At 34.3% G+C, this 18434-nt stretch overlaps 1 protein-coding gene across 6 annotated transcripts in view; it reads right to left on the bottom strand.

The window, feature by feature from the left end:
* PAN3 (poly(A) specific ribonuclease subunit PAN3) overlaps positions 1-18434 on the bottom strand; it is a 138623-nt gene that overhangs the window by 53059 nt on the left and 67130 nt on the right. For all 6 annotated transcript variants that reach the window (XR_005068363.1, XM_037058890.1, XM_037058891.1 and 3 more), the window contains one exon: positions 15740-15887. Coding sequence is in view for 5 of the 6 variants with exons in the window: in XM_037058890.1 (XP_036914785.1) it covers positions 15740-15887 (148 nt within the window). In the remaining variant the exon portion in view is untranslated. The remainder of the gene's footprint in view (positions 1-15739; positions 15888-18434) is intronic.

The raw sequence follows: 18434 nt of genomic DNA, 5'->3' as shown, positions 1-18434 counted from the left end.
CTTTACATTTTCTGACATTTTGATCTTTTTCAATCTCAAAGTAAAGGGGGTAGATGTCAGAATCACGTGTGAAGTTCTTAAAACTACAAAGGCCAATGCTCCAAATGTGGAGTTTCTGTTTTATTAGGTCTTAGAGGAGGACGGGGAGCGCGAATGTCAAAGCACCACAGGTGATTCTTATCTGTAATCACAGCCGGAAGCTTTCCCGCAGCCATCAGGCAGTGAGGAGGTTCCAGGAATTCACGAAACAAAATCTAGTCCTGACCTTACAAAGTTCACACACCACCAAAAAGCCCACCAAAGTGCTTAAATTTTTATTCTAGGTTTCCATGTGTGGTCATAATAATGGATGAAATGATAAAAATGCCTCTAGAAACATTTAACTTTACTGGAAGAAATAAATATGTATAAAACAAACAGATGAAATTTTTTAAATATTATAATACTCAAAGCACTACAAAAGCACTGAGATGGGAGAAATTAATTCTCAAAAAGGATATGTATTTTATAATAGAGTAGTTCCTCTATGAGATAAAGTAAAAGGCACTAGACTCATTCAATAAGAAAAGAAAGCTTATAGTCTTTTATGGTAACCTTCAATTATTTTAATTCTAAAAATATTTACTGAGCATCTAGACATGGTTCCTGCCACAAGGGAGGTTATATCCCAATGGGAGTGAGGAGGACCACTCATCCCAGTTAAAACCTCAAATTGTAATAAATTCCCAAAGGAAATAAACAGGGTAACATGATGGGAACTAATGATAAAAAATTTCCTTTACAGTGGTCAAAGGCCTTTCTTTGTAAGTGACATTTCAGCTGGCAGGTAAGAGATGGAAAGGAGTCAGCCAAACAACAACAACAACAACAAACAGGTGGAACAATATAGGCAAAATGCATGAGCCAGAAAGCAGCCTGACATACTTGAGGAAGACCAGTACGGCCGGACTGAACACAATGTGCAGAGTGAATGGGTGAGACTGGAGAGGTACACCAGACACAGATCAAGGGGCTTGGACTTTATTCCAATGACAACTAGAAAGCCATGATCTGATTTATATTTAAGACTGTCTTTGCTTTTACATGGAAAATGAACTGCAGGGGCAGACCAATTAAGCTGTTAAGAGTACACAAGAGAGGCAATGACTGGTTCTAAAATGGAGGCTGTATATTCTAAAGATATAATGTGAAGGCTGAATTGACAAGACTACTCAAACATTAGCTGTCGAGAGTAAAGGAAAGAGAACAAAGATGAGTCTCATTTCTTGCTCAAACACCTTCCAGAGAGCGATGATAGGTTTACTCAACTTAAGTTGGAAGCCCAGATGAGAAAAAAATCTTAACTCAGCAAATGGAAGGCAGAATAATAATAGTAATTACCAAATTCTAAAATAAACTTGATACAGAGATCTGATCAGACCACTGGGAGAGTGTGGGGACAGGGCTGTAGGAGGAAGTTGTCCAAAGCAATGGTAAACAGCCGAGCATGGGATTGGCTGAGAAGCTGAATGCTTCCAGAGCATGGATTTACAGGCAAGAAGATGTAAAATAAAAGCAGCTCCCTTCCTTGAGAAAGCCTGGATGATCACGCTGCAGCTGCCTGCATTTCCCAAAGGGCTGTATTTTGGCTGGGAAATAACTCCACGTGCAGCCTAGGATCAGGCTGGCTAGGCAGAGGGTGGCAGGGTTATTTTTCTTTAGGTGTCCTAGAAGGGACGGGCCCTGAGGCAGAAACCTGCCATTATTCTTTCAAAATTGTGTTTCTTACATTGTTTTAGTTGGTACGCTAACCTTAATACAAATAAGAAAATTAAAAAATAACAAGGGGCATGATAGAACTCAGGTGTTAGAGTTTAGCTTTAATTGATAGGCTTCAGTGGGTAATGCACGTGGAAAGCTATTATTCCAAAATTGTGAAGCTTTTGAAAAAAGGCCCCTTTTCTTTATCACCTAACATTTACTTCTGGAATTTTGCCTAGAGGGTGGCAGTGGGCAGCATGACCCCAATTGCTGTTCAGCAACAAACCGAGGTACCTAGGGAAGTCAGGATATATTCTTCTAAAGTAATTAGGAGATTTTCATATGATTTAGTTAGCTCAAGAGGGAACTGAAGCTGGGAAAGGAATTCAGTAATTTGGAATCCTTGCTGCCTAAAATTGTTTAAAAACATACATAAATTATACATCTGCATGCACACAGATGATAGCTCCATAATAATGAAATACTCCAAAAGTAAAAATTTTCTGACAATATGTTAATATTTTCTTTTACTTACAAACATATGGAATTGAAAGTACCTAAAACAAGTAGAAGTCCAGCTCTACCTCATTGTAACAAGACTAGCTCTTCCCCACTGCCCCAAGCCTCCTAAAGGTCTGGTTCCTCACCAGAAATGGACATCACAATTATCAGAAAGGCTTTCAAAAAACATGTATCTGCAAAAGTGGAGGGAAAAGGAAGGAAAGATCTGGGTAAGAGGAATGGCAGATTTAAGGTGGGCCCTGGTAGGGAACTGCATAAAAGCACCCTGGGAAATATTGATTGCACATCCTTGGCTAAACTTTAAAAGATATTTTAAAGCTAATTTTCACATAATTTTAATTAGTGGCTTCTTCTAGTATTCATGGTTGAAGCCATGAGATAAATCTCTTATAGTCAGAAATATTTCATGAGGATAAGTAAATGTACTTGGCTTACTGTATATTAGAGTTAAAAGTCAAAATTGTTGAAGTGGCAAAATAAAAGGATTACTTTACACAATTATATTTAAAAGACACCTTCCTTTTTTGGAGAGGACTGGGGGTAGTCATGTTTCCCTCGGATTTCAGTTTAAATATAGTATTACTTTATGATAAAACCAAGTCTAAACATGTGCTTAAAAGTTTCTCCAAGCAATTTCCCCATGGGATACTAAGGTTATTTCTTGTGAATACAAGTACATACTAAATTACCTCCAGAAGTTAAGCACTGGGTTGGCCAAAAAGCCCCTTACGTTTTTTTCCAAAAAGACACATTTTTAATTTTCAACAGTAACTGCATTGATTTGGATAGTTGAGTATAGCAGCCATCTCTTGCTATTGGCTTCTAGTGAGTAGAGGCCAGGGGTGCTGCTAAATATCTCCCAGTGCATAAGACAGCCCCACAGTGAGGAATTATATGGCCCAAACTCTAACAGTATCAAGAAACTTGGCAAACTACTTTCAATACTTTCCCATCAGTCATTGCATCTTCTCCACACGCTGCACAAATCTTTTTGTTTGTTTCAGTTGCATTTTTATCTTTCTTGAAATAATAAAGCACAATATGCCAAAAATGTTACATATTTTCTTCCATCCTCAATATTAAAATGGCTGCACCAAATTTCACCAATTTGGATTTTTTTGAATACATGCATCATGATATGACAGCCTCCATTATACAATTTACCAAAATTGTTTCAAATGAGGTTAAAGACAACTAAGAGCCATCCTACTGAAGAAACTAAAACTTTTTGGTCAATTCAATATGAGAAACAAAACCCCTCAATAGTCTAAATTTTTCAAAATTTAAAAACATTGGAGATGCATTAATATTTATTTCACCAAGTCCTTTTATTTAATGCAACAAAACTAAAATTTCCTTTGGAAATAAACTACTTTTTTCATTAGATAAATATTTTAAATTACAAACAAATCTATTCTTCTTATAGAAATAATGACGAAAAATTCAGAGCTGCCCTGGTTGGTGTGGCTAAGTGGATTGAGTGCTGGACCGTAAACCAAACGGTCATGGTTTGATTCCCAGTCAAGGCACAGGCCTGGGTTGCAGGCCAGATCTCCAGTAGGGGGCACTTGAGAAGCAACCATACATTGATGTTTCTCTCCCTCTTGTTCTCCCTCCCTTCCCCACTCCAGTACTTTTAAAATCTTTAAAAAAAGATTAAGAAAAACTTAGAGCTCTCTCATCATGAAAATTAGATTAGACTCAAACCCCAATTTTTGCCAGTGAAACAATGAAAACCAACTGTACCTCTACCCTGATGTCATGACATCCTGAGATAGTGCTAAATCTTCCTCACACACAAAATTAGTTCATAGCATAAAAATGCACACAAACCACACAATATACTTTTCCTCCAAAATAAAGAAGTCACAACTCCAAAATTATAATTGTCATAATCTCCAAAATATTAACAAACAATGCAATTGAGTAAATCACAAAATCCCTGCTTCTCTATAGGATATTAAAATACATGAATAATTAAAGTTTTAAATATTGTGTTTATTAATAAGATGAATAAATGGAATATAAGTAATTAACATGCAAGACTCCAGAGAACTATGTATCAAATGAGAAAAAAACTCTATCCTATTTATAGTGTTTTTAGTCATACTGTTTTAAGATTTACTTTCATCATTAATTTAAGAAAAAATATGAGCTTATAAACAGAATTTCTCATTGCTTTTATTTAAGAATGACTAAAAGCAACCATCCAAAGCTATTATTCTTTCAATTATATCATTACACTTGCCTTCAGCTGAAATTCCTGATTTAAAATGTTCATTTTCCAGTTTAACAGTATGCGTGCTACACATGTGTTAATCTACTCAAGAAAAAAAAAGGTAGGAAAATAGTGTTCTAATCTGTAAATTCAGATAAAAGTTTTGGACTGAGCCTAAGCTAAGAATTTATTCTGTAAAAATAATAGAACATATGTACACTCAGAGACCCTTATTTAACAGAGGCACAATTTCACCACAGACTTCACATATAAATTATTTTTCTGTTAACAGATTGAGGTTTTTACTAAACATGATAAAAGAGAGCATTTTTTAACAAATTTTATAGATGCAAGTTATTCATGTCAAAACCCAAATTAATGTAAGTGAAATATATTACCTAAATACTTATTCTGAATCTTAATACATAAAAATTTAAACCTGTGGATATTATTTGTTTTTATGCCTATGGAAGTTAAATTCTCAATGAAATATGCACCACATGGATTTTTCTTAACTGGAGCTTCACATTCCACCTGGAAATATTTCTATGTAGCGGGGAAAAGAATCAAATCATCAGCTACCATTGAAACAATGCTTTTTATATAATCCAAAAACACATTTTTCTATTCATGAAGTCCTCAAAATCTAGATTCATGGAAAAACCAAACCTTAGATTCAAAACCCCTCCAGTATTTGTGGTATACCTCATTCTTCTCCTATTTTGCCATCATTCAATTTCTACCTTAAAGCTTCTAATACAGTGATGAGCGAAAGAAACTTGAATCTTGTTTTTAAAGCCTCCACCGAGAAAGAATTGAACTAAAAATTATATGACTGGGACAAAGATATCAACAATAAAGTAATCCTTTTCATCTTTTAAGAAATATAAAGAACCAGCATTATTTTTACTTTTCAGAAAATATGAATGAAAAAGCATGAAATTTTAATACTGAATTATAGTAACATTTCAATTATAAAATTATATTTGATTAAAAGTACAAGTATTTTCTCTTCATTACATTACACAATAAAAATGACAAACTTCAACATGTTCCAAAAAGCTTTAATATATTTACTTTATTCTTTACATGTAAACAACTTTTAGTAGAAGCCATGTGGATCTGACCAAAATAAATATAATTTGGTTTCTATCTCTGCTTTTCCCCTCAATATCTAAAGAATTTCAGCAACTGATTTATATAATCATACTTCACTTTGGATGAATACCTGTGACATAAAGTATTTTGACTACCTGGATATTAGAAATACTGTAAGCAGCCCTGGCTGGTGTGGATCAGTGGATTGAGCATGGGCCTGCGAACCAGACAATCGCGGTTCAATTCCCAGCCAGGGCACATGCCTGGGTTGCAGGCCAGTTCCCAGCAGTAGATGCATGAGAGGCAACCATACATTGATGTTTCTCTCCCTCTCTCCTTCCCTTCTCTTCTAAAGATAAATAAAATCTTTAAAAAATATTTTAAAAAAAAGAATACTGTAAGCATTAATAAAACTGTTAAGAACCCTAAAGCTCCCTCAAAATTTATTGAATTTCATTAACCAAATTTAGGCAAATAACTGTGAGTTCATATTATGAATGTAAACTAAGTTTTATCAACCACATACTCTGAATATAATATTTTATGGGGACCATATCCTGCGCAATTATTCTGCTTTCCATGTCTACGGAGAGTAGCTTTCCTTTTAACCTAACTTCAGCCTTACTCTCACAATACTCTCATTTCCCTTTGAGTTTTCAGTAAATAAGTCAACAAGTATTATTAGAATATTGACTATGCATATAATACAGTGCCTAAACCTCTGAAATGTAAGAAATGTTAAGTTGTCCAAATTAAAAAAAAACCACTTTTAGGGTTTGATTTATAATGTTAAGAACTATACTCTCTGGCCTATATAAGTAGGTAATTTACTTTGATCACTATATTTGAAGAAACACAACACTGACCTACTTGCCCCCAACTTGACCAAATAACCCAGCCTCTGCAATGATGGCAACCTTTTAAGTCATTAACACTTAGGTTATCTAAAACTAAAGGTCAAAACAAAATGGGAAGAGGATAGGTGTTAGCTACCAAACTCTTTTGGGTTGAAAGAATCATTCTTTCTTCTCAAATGACAGTGAATGTTTGTGAGCAAATGGGATCCTTCATTCACAATGATAAATAATGTTGTATTCTTCATAAAACAGAAACTTACTCTAAGTGTGACTGATTATAAAAAATTATAGTTATTCACAAAATTATGTAAGATTAATATTAGTTAACACTAATTTTAACTTTGGATTTCTACATTAAAATTTTAAAATATATGCATTAAAAAGTAATGTGCAAATAACATATTTGGTTACTAGTTCTAGACCCATGGGGTTTTATATTTCAAACAGCCAAGGTATTTATGATATTCATTTTTCAGGTATTCTGAACATTGTTAGATCTATTATAATAATTTACATTATTTTATCCTATTAACATTATTTTTTTTAATATTTTTTATTTATTTATCTTTAGAGGGGAAGGGAAGGAGAGAAATATCAATGTATGGTTGCCTCTCGTGCGTCCCCCGCTGGGAACTGGCCTGCAACCCAGGCATGTGCCCTGACTGGGAATCAAACCGCAATCGTGTAGTTCGCAGGCCCGCACTCAATCCACTGAGCTACACCAGCCAGGGCCCCTGTTAACATTATTAAGGTAGAAGAGATCCCTGTTGCTCAATTTTATTAAAACTGTATTTGTGATCTTGACTTGAGCTCCAGTAATCCCTATAATTCAGTGGTTCCTTGTCTGATAACTTCATTTATCCAGAACACAGACAGGAACCAAAAGACTGAAACTAGCCTCAGCCAAAGGATAACTTAAAGCCCATTGACCTTATTTACAGGCATTGATTCAAGTCCATGACTCAGTCTTTTTCTTATTTTTTTAAAAAAGGTATTAAAAAGGTATTTGTGTTCTTGACCCTTAAGCAGATTAGGAGGAGGAGAAGAAAGGGGTTATAGGAAAAAAAAAAGACGGGAGAAAAAAACAGCATAGAGCACCTAGTAGAGCGGTGATCCTCAAAATGGCATCCCAAGAAAAATAACCTTATCAGCATCATTTCATATTCAGAGAGCAAGAGAACAGCATTACCCTTAAGGAGTTATAATCTAAAATATTAAGGCAGGAAGACAATGAAAAGGGTAAAGACTCTAAGTAATTACAAATTGCTCTAGGAATTCTGATACCTAAAGGATATCATCTGTATTCTGATCCAATACAATCACTGAGGTAAATAAAGCTGAGCACAAGTCATCAAAAAAAAATGTATTTGTCTGAAGCAACAGAAGACTGCAAATTTTGGAAATCTTTCTTTGAAAAATTATTGAAAATGTAAAGTTTTGACAAAGCCATAAAGTTTCTGATATCCAAAAATGTCAGGTATGCTGGAAAGCTTCATTTCTTATGATGCTGGTAAATCAATTACTACAGACACAAAAGATGCAAATAAGATAATGCCCAAATACGTATATACAGGATTCAACCGTTAAAATTTTCCATCCCAAAAAACCTGGGAAATGTATTCAAGCTGCTTAAAAAAACAAAAGTCCAGATTTCGGTAAACAGTTATCACTGGAGGAGCTTCCAATTTCCACACTTGTCTATAACAATTTCCCACTGATGCTCCTCCAGGCTTTCTTCCTTCCAGGTGACTGGAGAGATACCTAGAAGCCACCTGACCTAGGTTCCAAACTGACTATGTGGAGGAGCACATTCCAGACAACTGAACACCTGGGTTGTGGGCCAGGTACCCAGTGGGGGCCACGTGAGGGTCAACCACACAGTGACATTTCTCTCCCTCTCTTTTCTCCCTCCCTTCCCCCCTCCCCTAAAAATAAATAAATAAATAAAATCTTAAAGCAAAACAGTAAGAATAAAGATGATTAGTCAAGTTGAGAAGAATCAAATAATTCAAGAAACAGAAGAGGCTGCCCACCAGTGAATTTCTTCCTACAGAATCAGAGGACTGCTCCTAACTAGGCATGTTACACACAGCACAGCCATTTAATTCACATAAACACTCTCTCGCTCTACACTGAGAGCTACAATGTTACTAGGCGCCACTGAGCCAAATGGTTAAAGAAAACCTGGAGCTCTCAACCTATTTGATTGAAAGGAAAGAAAACGATTGACTTCTAAATCTCCACATCCAGCTAAGAATCAGGAATGTGCTCTCTCTGCCTTTCAGCTCATCCCAAACCACTACAACACTCTAAGTTACCCCGACTCTAATCTTATACTACAGACACAAAACTCCCCTCACCTCCACCTAGGATGCAAAAGGAGCCTTGGTGGGACTTCCTATTTACACAGACTATGTCCAGGAAGTTCATATGCCTTTGAAAGTCCTTTTAAGTCTTGTACAAAAATCAAACTCTTCTCTTTTTGCTACCTCTCATCACTGTCTTCATCTGTCTCCTTTTAGTGTACCTATCTCCTATAGATAGATCACTGTGTCACAAAACAATAGAATTTTAGATTAGAAAGATTTTAAAATTTTAGATTTTAAAATCCTTTATATTATAGAAACAAAGATGCTAAAACGTAGGGACAAAAGGGAATGTCAAAAGTCACGCAGCTACTTTGGTGTGAAAACTGGCCCCATATTCAGAAGGCAATGGAGTACAAGGAAAGGGGCTCCAATGCAGCAGGAGACCTCGCTGCAGGAGTAGACCACTGAACCTACAGCCCAAGGGAGCTCTAGCCACCCCCATGAAGCCCCTACCCTTTAATTACAGGACAAGTTAGCCAATATATGAGATTTAAACAGGAAGTCCACACCAGGAACTCTCAATCCTAACAGGACCAATTAACCAGGGATTACCAACCAGTAGAACATATCTACTGGGAGCTATTTAAGCCTTACCTGACAGGTCTCCAAGCCAGCTGCAGCAGACACATCCCCCTCTGTGCCATTAATGTCTCGCCTCAGTTTCCTGAAAGTCCCAACTGGGAAGGGAATACAGCCAGCAGGCACTCCTAAACCACTTACAGTTCTCCAGTTCTACTGTTAGTAACCTTCCCTGGGACATCAACATCTGTACCCATACACATGCATACACACAGCGACCCCCGACCTAGGATGAGCTTGACACTAGGACAGTGAAAAAACCCTCTACACAAAACTTTGGGGACTCCTGATCTTAACTATAAATTTTTATTTTATTTCTTAATGTAGAAAGTAATCTCCAATTGGAAAACCCGGAAAGGTCTGAGTGACTCTGCTGAATATACCTGAAAAACAAAGTAGTTACAAAAAATGGAAATATGCAATTTAAACATAATACTTACAAATATTTTAACTAGTTTTAATGTTTTAGCACCTGAAAACATACTTGACTCTAGTTCTGATGCAGTTAACTTTAGGCATATTTCTGTTCCTCGTATGAATATTCATCTATATCCTCTTGAATATTTGCATTTTCTAGAAGTTCATCAAAGATGTTTACTGATTAAAATTCATTATATTTAAGAAATACCCATCAATTAAAAACGTTTTTCCATGACAAAAATGAAACTTAGTTAAATGAGTAAACATTTACTAGGCACCATCAATACAGCTAAATTTGTGCAAGGTAAGAAATGACAAGATCCCTTCTTCTTAAGGAATTTGTAATATGCTTGGGAAATCGACTGGTATTTAAAACAATGAGAAGGACATTTTAATGCTAAACTACCTCTACTGCCATTAAGTATAAAAATAATTCAGTAAAATCAGTTGAAACTGAACCTCAAAAAACTCATGATAGAATTACTTGACAGTCCCACAGAATCCTGTAGACTTGAAAAATAATTACAAGGAAAATCTGCTTAGTTACACCCTATAAAACACGACAATGTTTAAGCATTATGTAACTGTTTTTTATAATTTTTATTTTCAATTATCCCACTCAGTAAAACATAATCTAAAATGACACCTTATGAAATTGTTATGCCTTTAGTGATGTTAACCTAGAGCCTAATATATACAGTGAAATTTTAAATATGAACTTAGATATTCACCATCTGCAAGACTTAGCAAAGTTCCCTGTTTTCCTAGTGATATATACACTCCTTTATTGGATATCAGGGTAGTAATACAGTGGGGTAGATCTGTGGATTCAATTCTAACTAACCATTATGACTTAAAACAGTTCAAGATTTTAACCTATATGGTTTAATTTTAACAATATTTTCTCAGTTTGCCTTCTCTCGTTTTTCAGTCACACAAGTTATACGGATACACACATACATATGACTAGCCTAAAAAATAACTGAAAGGACCATCATGTAGAAAAGATTTTTATTTATTCCATTCAATACAAAAGGAAAAACTAGGACTAGTGGATAAAAGATAAGACAGAAATTAGTTCAGATGAGATATAATTTTCTTCTCTATTCAAACTGTAAAAATGCACGCTGGGCTGCCTTGGTTAATGAACTCCTTATTGCTTCTATAAGTGACAAAGCAAAAGCTAGATGATACTCTGTAGGAATGCCACCTCTAAACTGGTACAAGGCTGAACTCTGTAAACCCCAAAGGTTTCACCTAGATCAATGATCAATATCAGATTATCACATAAGTCAACTATTCTGCCACTGAATGAACTAAGCCTCCATTTTATCCATCTATGATATGAAAGGTCACACAGAATGAAATCACAAAACTTTACTTTTTAGCATTGAACTTTAAAAGTAAAAGGGATCTCCTTATCCAAACCTTTCAACCATATACGAATAAATATTTTAGCCCTGACTGGTGTGACTGAGTGGGTTGGGTGCTGGCCTGTTAGCCAAAGGGCAGCCAATTGGATCCCCAGTCAGGGCACACACCTGGGCTACAGGGTCAGATCCCCAGTAGGGGGCACACAAGAGGCAACCACGCACTGATGTTTCTCTCCCTCTCTTTATCCCTCTCCCCCTCTTTAAAAATAAATAAAATATTTTTTAAAATAAAAAAGAATAAATATTTTAAATGTATATTATATACAGAGTCCAGAAGAAGTAAGGCTTGCTTGAGTGTGGTTGGTAGGGCATGTGAATGTCTCACATGAGATTGACAGCAATTTGAACATTTCACCTAAAATGTCATATGGTGTGCTTACGTGTGATATTGTTATGTTACAGAATTATAAACTTGTTCTTTTGTAATAAAAAGGGGATGTTATTTGTGCCAGACCCTGCATATAGTTTAATACTTTCATATTTTTGAACAAGAATGATAAATAAATATTAATTTCCCCTTTTCCCCCCACATCTTGACCAAGCCAAAAAATATATCAAAGAATATTAGCCAGCCCCGGCTGGTATGGCTCAGCTGGCTGGGCATCATCCCACAAAGTGAAAGGTTGCAGTTCATTCCTAGTCAGGGCACATGCCTGGGTTGCAGGTTCAGTCCTGCAAGTTGGGGAGCCACGAGAGGCAACCCAGTGATGTTTTTCTCTCATGCAAATGTTTCTCTCCCTCTCCTTCTCCATCCCTTCCCCTCTCTCTAAAACTAAAATAAAATCTTTAGCAAAAAAGAATATTTGCCAATTTTACCCATCAATTTGGTACCCTCAGGAACATATGAGTGACTACTTCAAAAACTGCATCTAAAAATATGATAAATGAATATAATTATTTAATAATAGTAAGTTTAGTATAAAGATTTCACCAAATCAAAATATAAATGTATAATAAAATATAACAAATGGTCCAAGAATCTGTACCATCTTCATCTTGAAAGAATAAATATTTGAAAATACTGTAAGTTCTTTATTGGCTCTTTCATTTATGAATCAATGGCGGCATTTTTTAAGTCCAAGAACTCCCCTCTGCCTCTCCCAAGTGTCCGCACACAATTAAGCAGAACAAGAGACACTCAATTCCTGAGTCAGAAGTGCACATGAAATCACCAGATGATGTATCATAACACCATCCAGAAATGTATGCTCCTGTTGCTGCCTCTCTCAAGCACTTTCACACAGACTGAGGCTAACACTGAGGTAATTAAGCACACCAAGTCAGCTGTAGCATCTACTACCAAATTAGAACACTCTCAAGAAAATTTGTGATTAAGAAAAATATTCAGCAATTATTTCTCAAGATAAAATTATTTTTCATGGCATAAAAAATTAAAGCATAAACTATCATTTCATATACTTAGTACAGTCATACTTTCATTTCTAAAGACCTATTCAAAATCTGTTTGCCTAAAACAAAAGCTATTAAAAAATATTACACATACACACACACATTCCTTTAGACTACACGCTCTGGAAATAAAATGAATTTTTCTAAGACTGTGTTAAACCAGCGATTCTTAACTTTCAAAAGCTGTGAATCTCAGGATAATAGAAGCTGTGACGAGGGAAAGGGGCATATTTACAAGTTCAGGTGTTTTCAAAGACAATGAAGCCCAAGTGAAGTGCATTCCCCATACTCATATAACTACCTTAACAGAAGATTCTTAGAAACTCCGCTACTGTTCTTAGGTGGAGTGCATAAACAAGTAAATCCTTGATTTCTTAAATGAAAATGGAATAAAATAATTGTGAACACACTTCAATGGAAACACGCTGCATATTTTTAACATTTTTAATTGTGTTAAAAGACTTGATTCACTCAGGATCTACTTTGTTCCTGGAAGTATGCTTTTGTTTCTTACAATTTGAGGAAATTCAAAGTCTTAATATCTATCTACTCAACTCTACTCAAGTATTTTTACATTTTAGTCAAGAGATATAATTTAAGTATGTATTTCTTCATACATAATAAAAATGACATTAGTTTACATTTGAATGCCAAAATATTTAAGGCTTTATACTTTTTTAAAGAAAAACAGTAGTTGCACATGTTTGTGAAGGTAACAATATGGAATAGAAATTGGAGAAAAGAAAATGAAACTTCGTAACTAAAAATTATGAATAGGTTATACATGCAGTAGACAAGAAGCAGTGACAATAAATTACATCATCAGTAAGGCAAACTTTATGAACGATTTTTACTCTACGACCTTAAAGGAGAATGTCAAGAACTCTTCCTAGGCCTTGAAAAAAATATCACTTGTGGGTAAGAAGTAACAAAGACATTGAAGGGATAAATGGTTTTTTGAAAATAAGTCAGACTTAATTTTTTCTTTGCTCATTTCCAGAGAGTATTAAGACATTAACTAAAACAAGAAAATATGGGAAAATAATAAATGCAAAACTATTCATCTAATTTTGGAAATTATTTTAGCTTTGTTGATTGTCATTTGAAATGAAAAGTTATTTTTAAATGACACATATAAAAATTTTAGGCATATATTTAATATACTATACTGACCTACCTCCAATGGTTCCAGACAATAATTACTCTCATCAATAAGAAAGAGAAGGACCAATTTGACATTATGTAGAAGAGTAAATAGTTTCTCATCTAATTCAATTTTTTAATTAATTAATTTCATCCCAAATTTGGACTATAATACCCAACTGGGGCCAATAAAACACTTACTTACACACAAGTTAATACCTACTGAAAAGCTTAAACATCCCAGCATTGATGGATTTCTTAATTAAACATTTTCAAGGTCTAAAATTCCCTTTGACATTTTTAATGCCTCCAATATTTAAAAAGCCTATTTTTTTTAAATAGCAAGTTTGAACTAGTCTGATCAACGATGTGAACAAAATATTTATTTTTGAAACAAAGGAAGATGTGTTATTATGCCAAAATATACTGGTACTTAATTACAAAAGCCAAAGGTTTCTATCAGTATATGGATACCATTGTTGAGTGCTTTATAAAAACTTCTCAGATGTCTGGACAATCTCTAAGAAATTTTAGAGGTACAGCTGACATGCAAATTATGCTCATGTACACAGTGTGAACACACCTCAATGGGAGAAAAATTACAGTAGCACATTACTTACAAGTAAAACTTTTAGGCTACCAGGGATATTCAATTATGACACTGCTCTCTAGGGAAGAAGGAAAAATGTTTACACATTTAACTAAACCTGAAAAGAGCCAAAATTGAAGAATTGGTAAGGGGACATGTGAAACGAAAGGGGTAGAAGGGTAGGAGGAAATGCGTGGAGAGGAAGAGTGAGAGAGAAAGGTAGGGGAAGGAAGTATTGATAAACCTGTGGCAATACAAGGTTACTTAGTCTCTGAGTACACTGACACTTCACATGCTCAACCGAATGTTCTGTTCCATTAAGTCAGCATTACCTTCTCTCATTCTTCCCCAAAAAGTCCTCGATTCTGTACCAGTATCAAAACCAATCATTTTCTTACTAATTTGATTAAGCCCTGAAGACAGTGCTAGTTCCAGGCTGATCTAGTTGGTATTTTGGTTTCATTTAATATACATACAAAATCTCTGTGGAGAGCTCACATATTTCACAGACACAAAATCTGCTCAGCACTTAAAATAAATTCAATATAGTTTTGCATACCTCACTTTTCTGATTAAGGTACAGACCACTAGAGATGGCTGATGTTTCTATATTATAATAAATGTTTATGTCATGAATTAGAATGTAAAAGTTGCATGAATTTTTAAGATAAAAGAGAGAGGTTTAAAAGAAAGTTCTTGAAGGGCCACTATGAACCATTCTTCCGGACCCCTGGGGGTCTAAGTGTATCTGTTCAAATTTTTCTGTCATTATGGGTAAACCTAGAAGAAAATGATTGAGGAATACTGTTTTCCCTACCTCAGTGACCCCTAATACTTTTATACTTCCTTCCTACTACTGTTGATAATACTTTATTCAATTAAAAATTATTACTACAGATTTATAATCAAACACCTCAAAGTTAATAAATACATCTAAACATGTGTTTTAAATAATAAAGAATGTTATTTTTTAGAAATTTAGTACAAAAGAACTTTTGAAACACATATACACACCAATACTTTTTTTTTATGCTCTTAGAGAAGTTTTTGAGTGAAACACCATTATCACTGACTTTTTAAAAAGGGAAATACTAAACCTAGGTAGGTATTTTTCCTGAAGAATTAGTTTCTTCTTTAAATTTATTTCTGTGCTTTTTAACACCCTGATACATAATTTTTGTTCATATTTAAACTCTGCTTTCAATTTTTTAACGATGGTACCAAAATCTAGAACATAAAACTCACAATGTGTTCAAATGTAAATCATCCAAGTAGACAATTATCAGTTCTCATAAACTAATAGCAAATGGTGCTTACAGATTTGACATCTGGAACTCACTGGAAACAGTTACTCAACTTACCTGGTGCTAATCCAGCAGCGGCAGGACTTCCCATGGATGGGTGAGAGAAAACTTGAGAGAAGGCAGACATATTTGACTGGGACACGTTACTCAGCCTGGAGGTTGATCCTCCTTTAGGAATAAACTCGCTTGCGGTAGGATTTGGTGTCTATTTAAAAATCAAATATAGTAAGTTAACACACTTTAAGCCCAAAAAAGACATTGAATCTATGAGGCATAATTCCACAGTGTTTTATTTACTGATTAAATATTTCACTGAAAAAATTTACGGTGTTTTTTAGTTTCCATAATTTGGAGTGGTATAATTAAATTTCTTGAGGGAATTTTTTATATCAAATTTGTGGATTTTAGTCATTTCACTTGCAGGGTTTAACCTCAGAAACATGTAAAATTTGCCTTTATTGTCGAATATGCATCATTACCAAACCATCCTAACACATTTTAGAGAACAGGGAGGCTGAGACTACCTCAAAACTGAGCAACAAGTTTCAAATTTAATACTTTTAAACCATTTCTACCGGTATTAAGGTCAAAACTGCCTTATTCCAAAATTAATCACTTCCTTTTTTATAAGCACTTAAGACATTTTCTCAATAATATGGTGCCATGTATTTAAGTAATAAAGACTACAAAAATACTTATAAACTAGGCAAATGTGGGAAAAAATCAAGATAAACAGATAAAATAAAAGCTCCAATGCCTGTAAAGTATCACATGTAACTTATGTTATGTTGAAAATATTTTACTGTAAGATTACGTTTGAAATATTCCTCCACAGTTGTACTATGTCACATTTTATATATTTAAATGGCATGGTACTTTTGGCTTTAAGAACTAGTAGAACATATGACACTACTTCAAATTCACAAATGGACTATATTTTGTCCATGTGAAACAAATGAATATCCTAAATATTTTTCTGAAATGGTGAACATTTTAAATTCTACATGTTCAAGTGTGGTAAAGATTCAATAACCATTAACATGAGTGACATCACTTGAATTCTAATTCTAGCAGGGTCAACCAAGGAATAATTCAGTATGTTCATACTTCAGCTCACATTTCATTTATGCATATAAACTAAGTTTAAAGGACTGAATCATGACACAAAGAATTTAATAACTCAGAAGTATTCCAGAACTAATAATCATTAGAAAACCAGAAAATGGATGAATTATTGCACAACCTAAGGAAACTTCCCTACTTAATATGAATGACACTTTGAACTGTCAAGTTAGAGTTCAAAATATAAGATTTGGGAGATAAATCAACAGGCTAACCTAATTTTAAACTCTAAAACAAATGATACTTTACCAGTTGCATGCCAGGAAAAATGAAAGACAAAGTAATAAAATACAGAAGAAATGTTAATCTACGCTTAATAGAAATATTGTACATATATCAAGTGAACCTCTTTTACTGCCACATCTAAGACGTGAAATTCTGTGGGGAGGACGTGGAGAATCAGTCCTGAGCCAAAGTATATTTTCCAAAGAGAAAAATAAAATCTTCTTCTATCTCTCATACAGACCCAGACACATATACAGTAAACCTTCCAAATTCTCAAGTTTTCAAAAACTGTGGCATGTTCTTTAAAAGTACAGTCAGTTCCTTAACTTCTGGAGTAGAAAATAAACCAATGCATTTCACTGAGGTGTTAATCCCTAGCTGTAGGAAACAAATGGCTACTGATGGAATCACTTCTGAACTACAGCTGTTTGTACCAGTTAATTCTAAACCTATCTGAGAAGACACAGCCAAGATTTTAAAAGCAATCAGGTATCTTGGTGAAAGAGTTCAGAATGCCTATGAAAGATGCCTATGAAAGACGAGGACTTTAGGATTAAACGATTATTAAGAGATGCTAGATTTTAGACAAAGAAAATTATGTACACATGCAAAACATTTTAGTAGTATGATCCTGAGACATAAACGCCACCCAGTTGCCATTTCACACATACCCTACTTTCACTGAACAGCAGTGTATCTGATCTGAGAGCCAAGTTTCTCTATAAAACAAATACATTTAAATTGATCTGAAAGCCTACATTTAAGGCATCATATAAATGAGAACTAGGAGGTGAAAGTATGTTCTACCTTTGCCAAACAAATTATACATAAAATGTCATTCTAACAAAGTATAGAGGATCTCAAAACTTATCACACAAGTTATTAAAAACAACATAACTAAAAATTTACACACTAAACTGCAACTTCTAGAAATTTCAACAACCACAAGTGCAAAGAATCTACCTAACAGTGAATTTTAATTAAGACATGCAAAAAAAGAACCTAAATCCTCTCTCCTTAAGATGCATGGCACTTCCCTTGAATGGATGGTTGAAAAGTCTGTTTTATTCAACCCTGAGTATTTGAGTCAAAGAACTTAAAAAGCAGAAACAAGAATTATATCAGATTAAGGTGCAACACAAAAAACAAAATCTAGGAATAAGAGAGTAGTGCTATTGTTACTAACAGATAATATATATTCCTAAAGTCATGCTAGCTAACTATCAGAAATATTTAAAGTAATGATAAATTATTATAATACTGAATACTTTTTGATAATAAAATCAGTTAAAATAACTACAATATAAAGATATACTTTTAAAACTGCTTTAATATTAATTATTTTAAAGTATAAATGATGGGTTTTATAAAGTAAAATAGCACAGGCAAACACCTTTAATATGTT

Source organism: Sturnira hondurensis, unplaced genomic scaffold (genome assembly GCF_014824575.4).
Source record: "Sturnira hondurensis isolate 20B ecotype Veracruz unplaced genomic scaffold, ASM1482457v3 Scaffold0010428, whole genome shotgun sequence".
In the NCBI taxonomy this organism is placed as follows: Eukaryota; Metazoa; Chordata; class Mammalia; order Chiroptera; family Phyllostomidae; genus Sturnira; species Sturnira hondurensis.
This window is presented reverse-complemented; position numbering and strand designations above follow the sequence as displayed.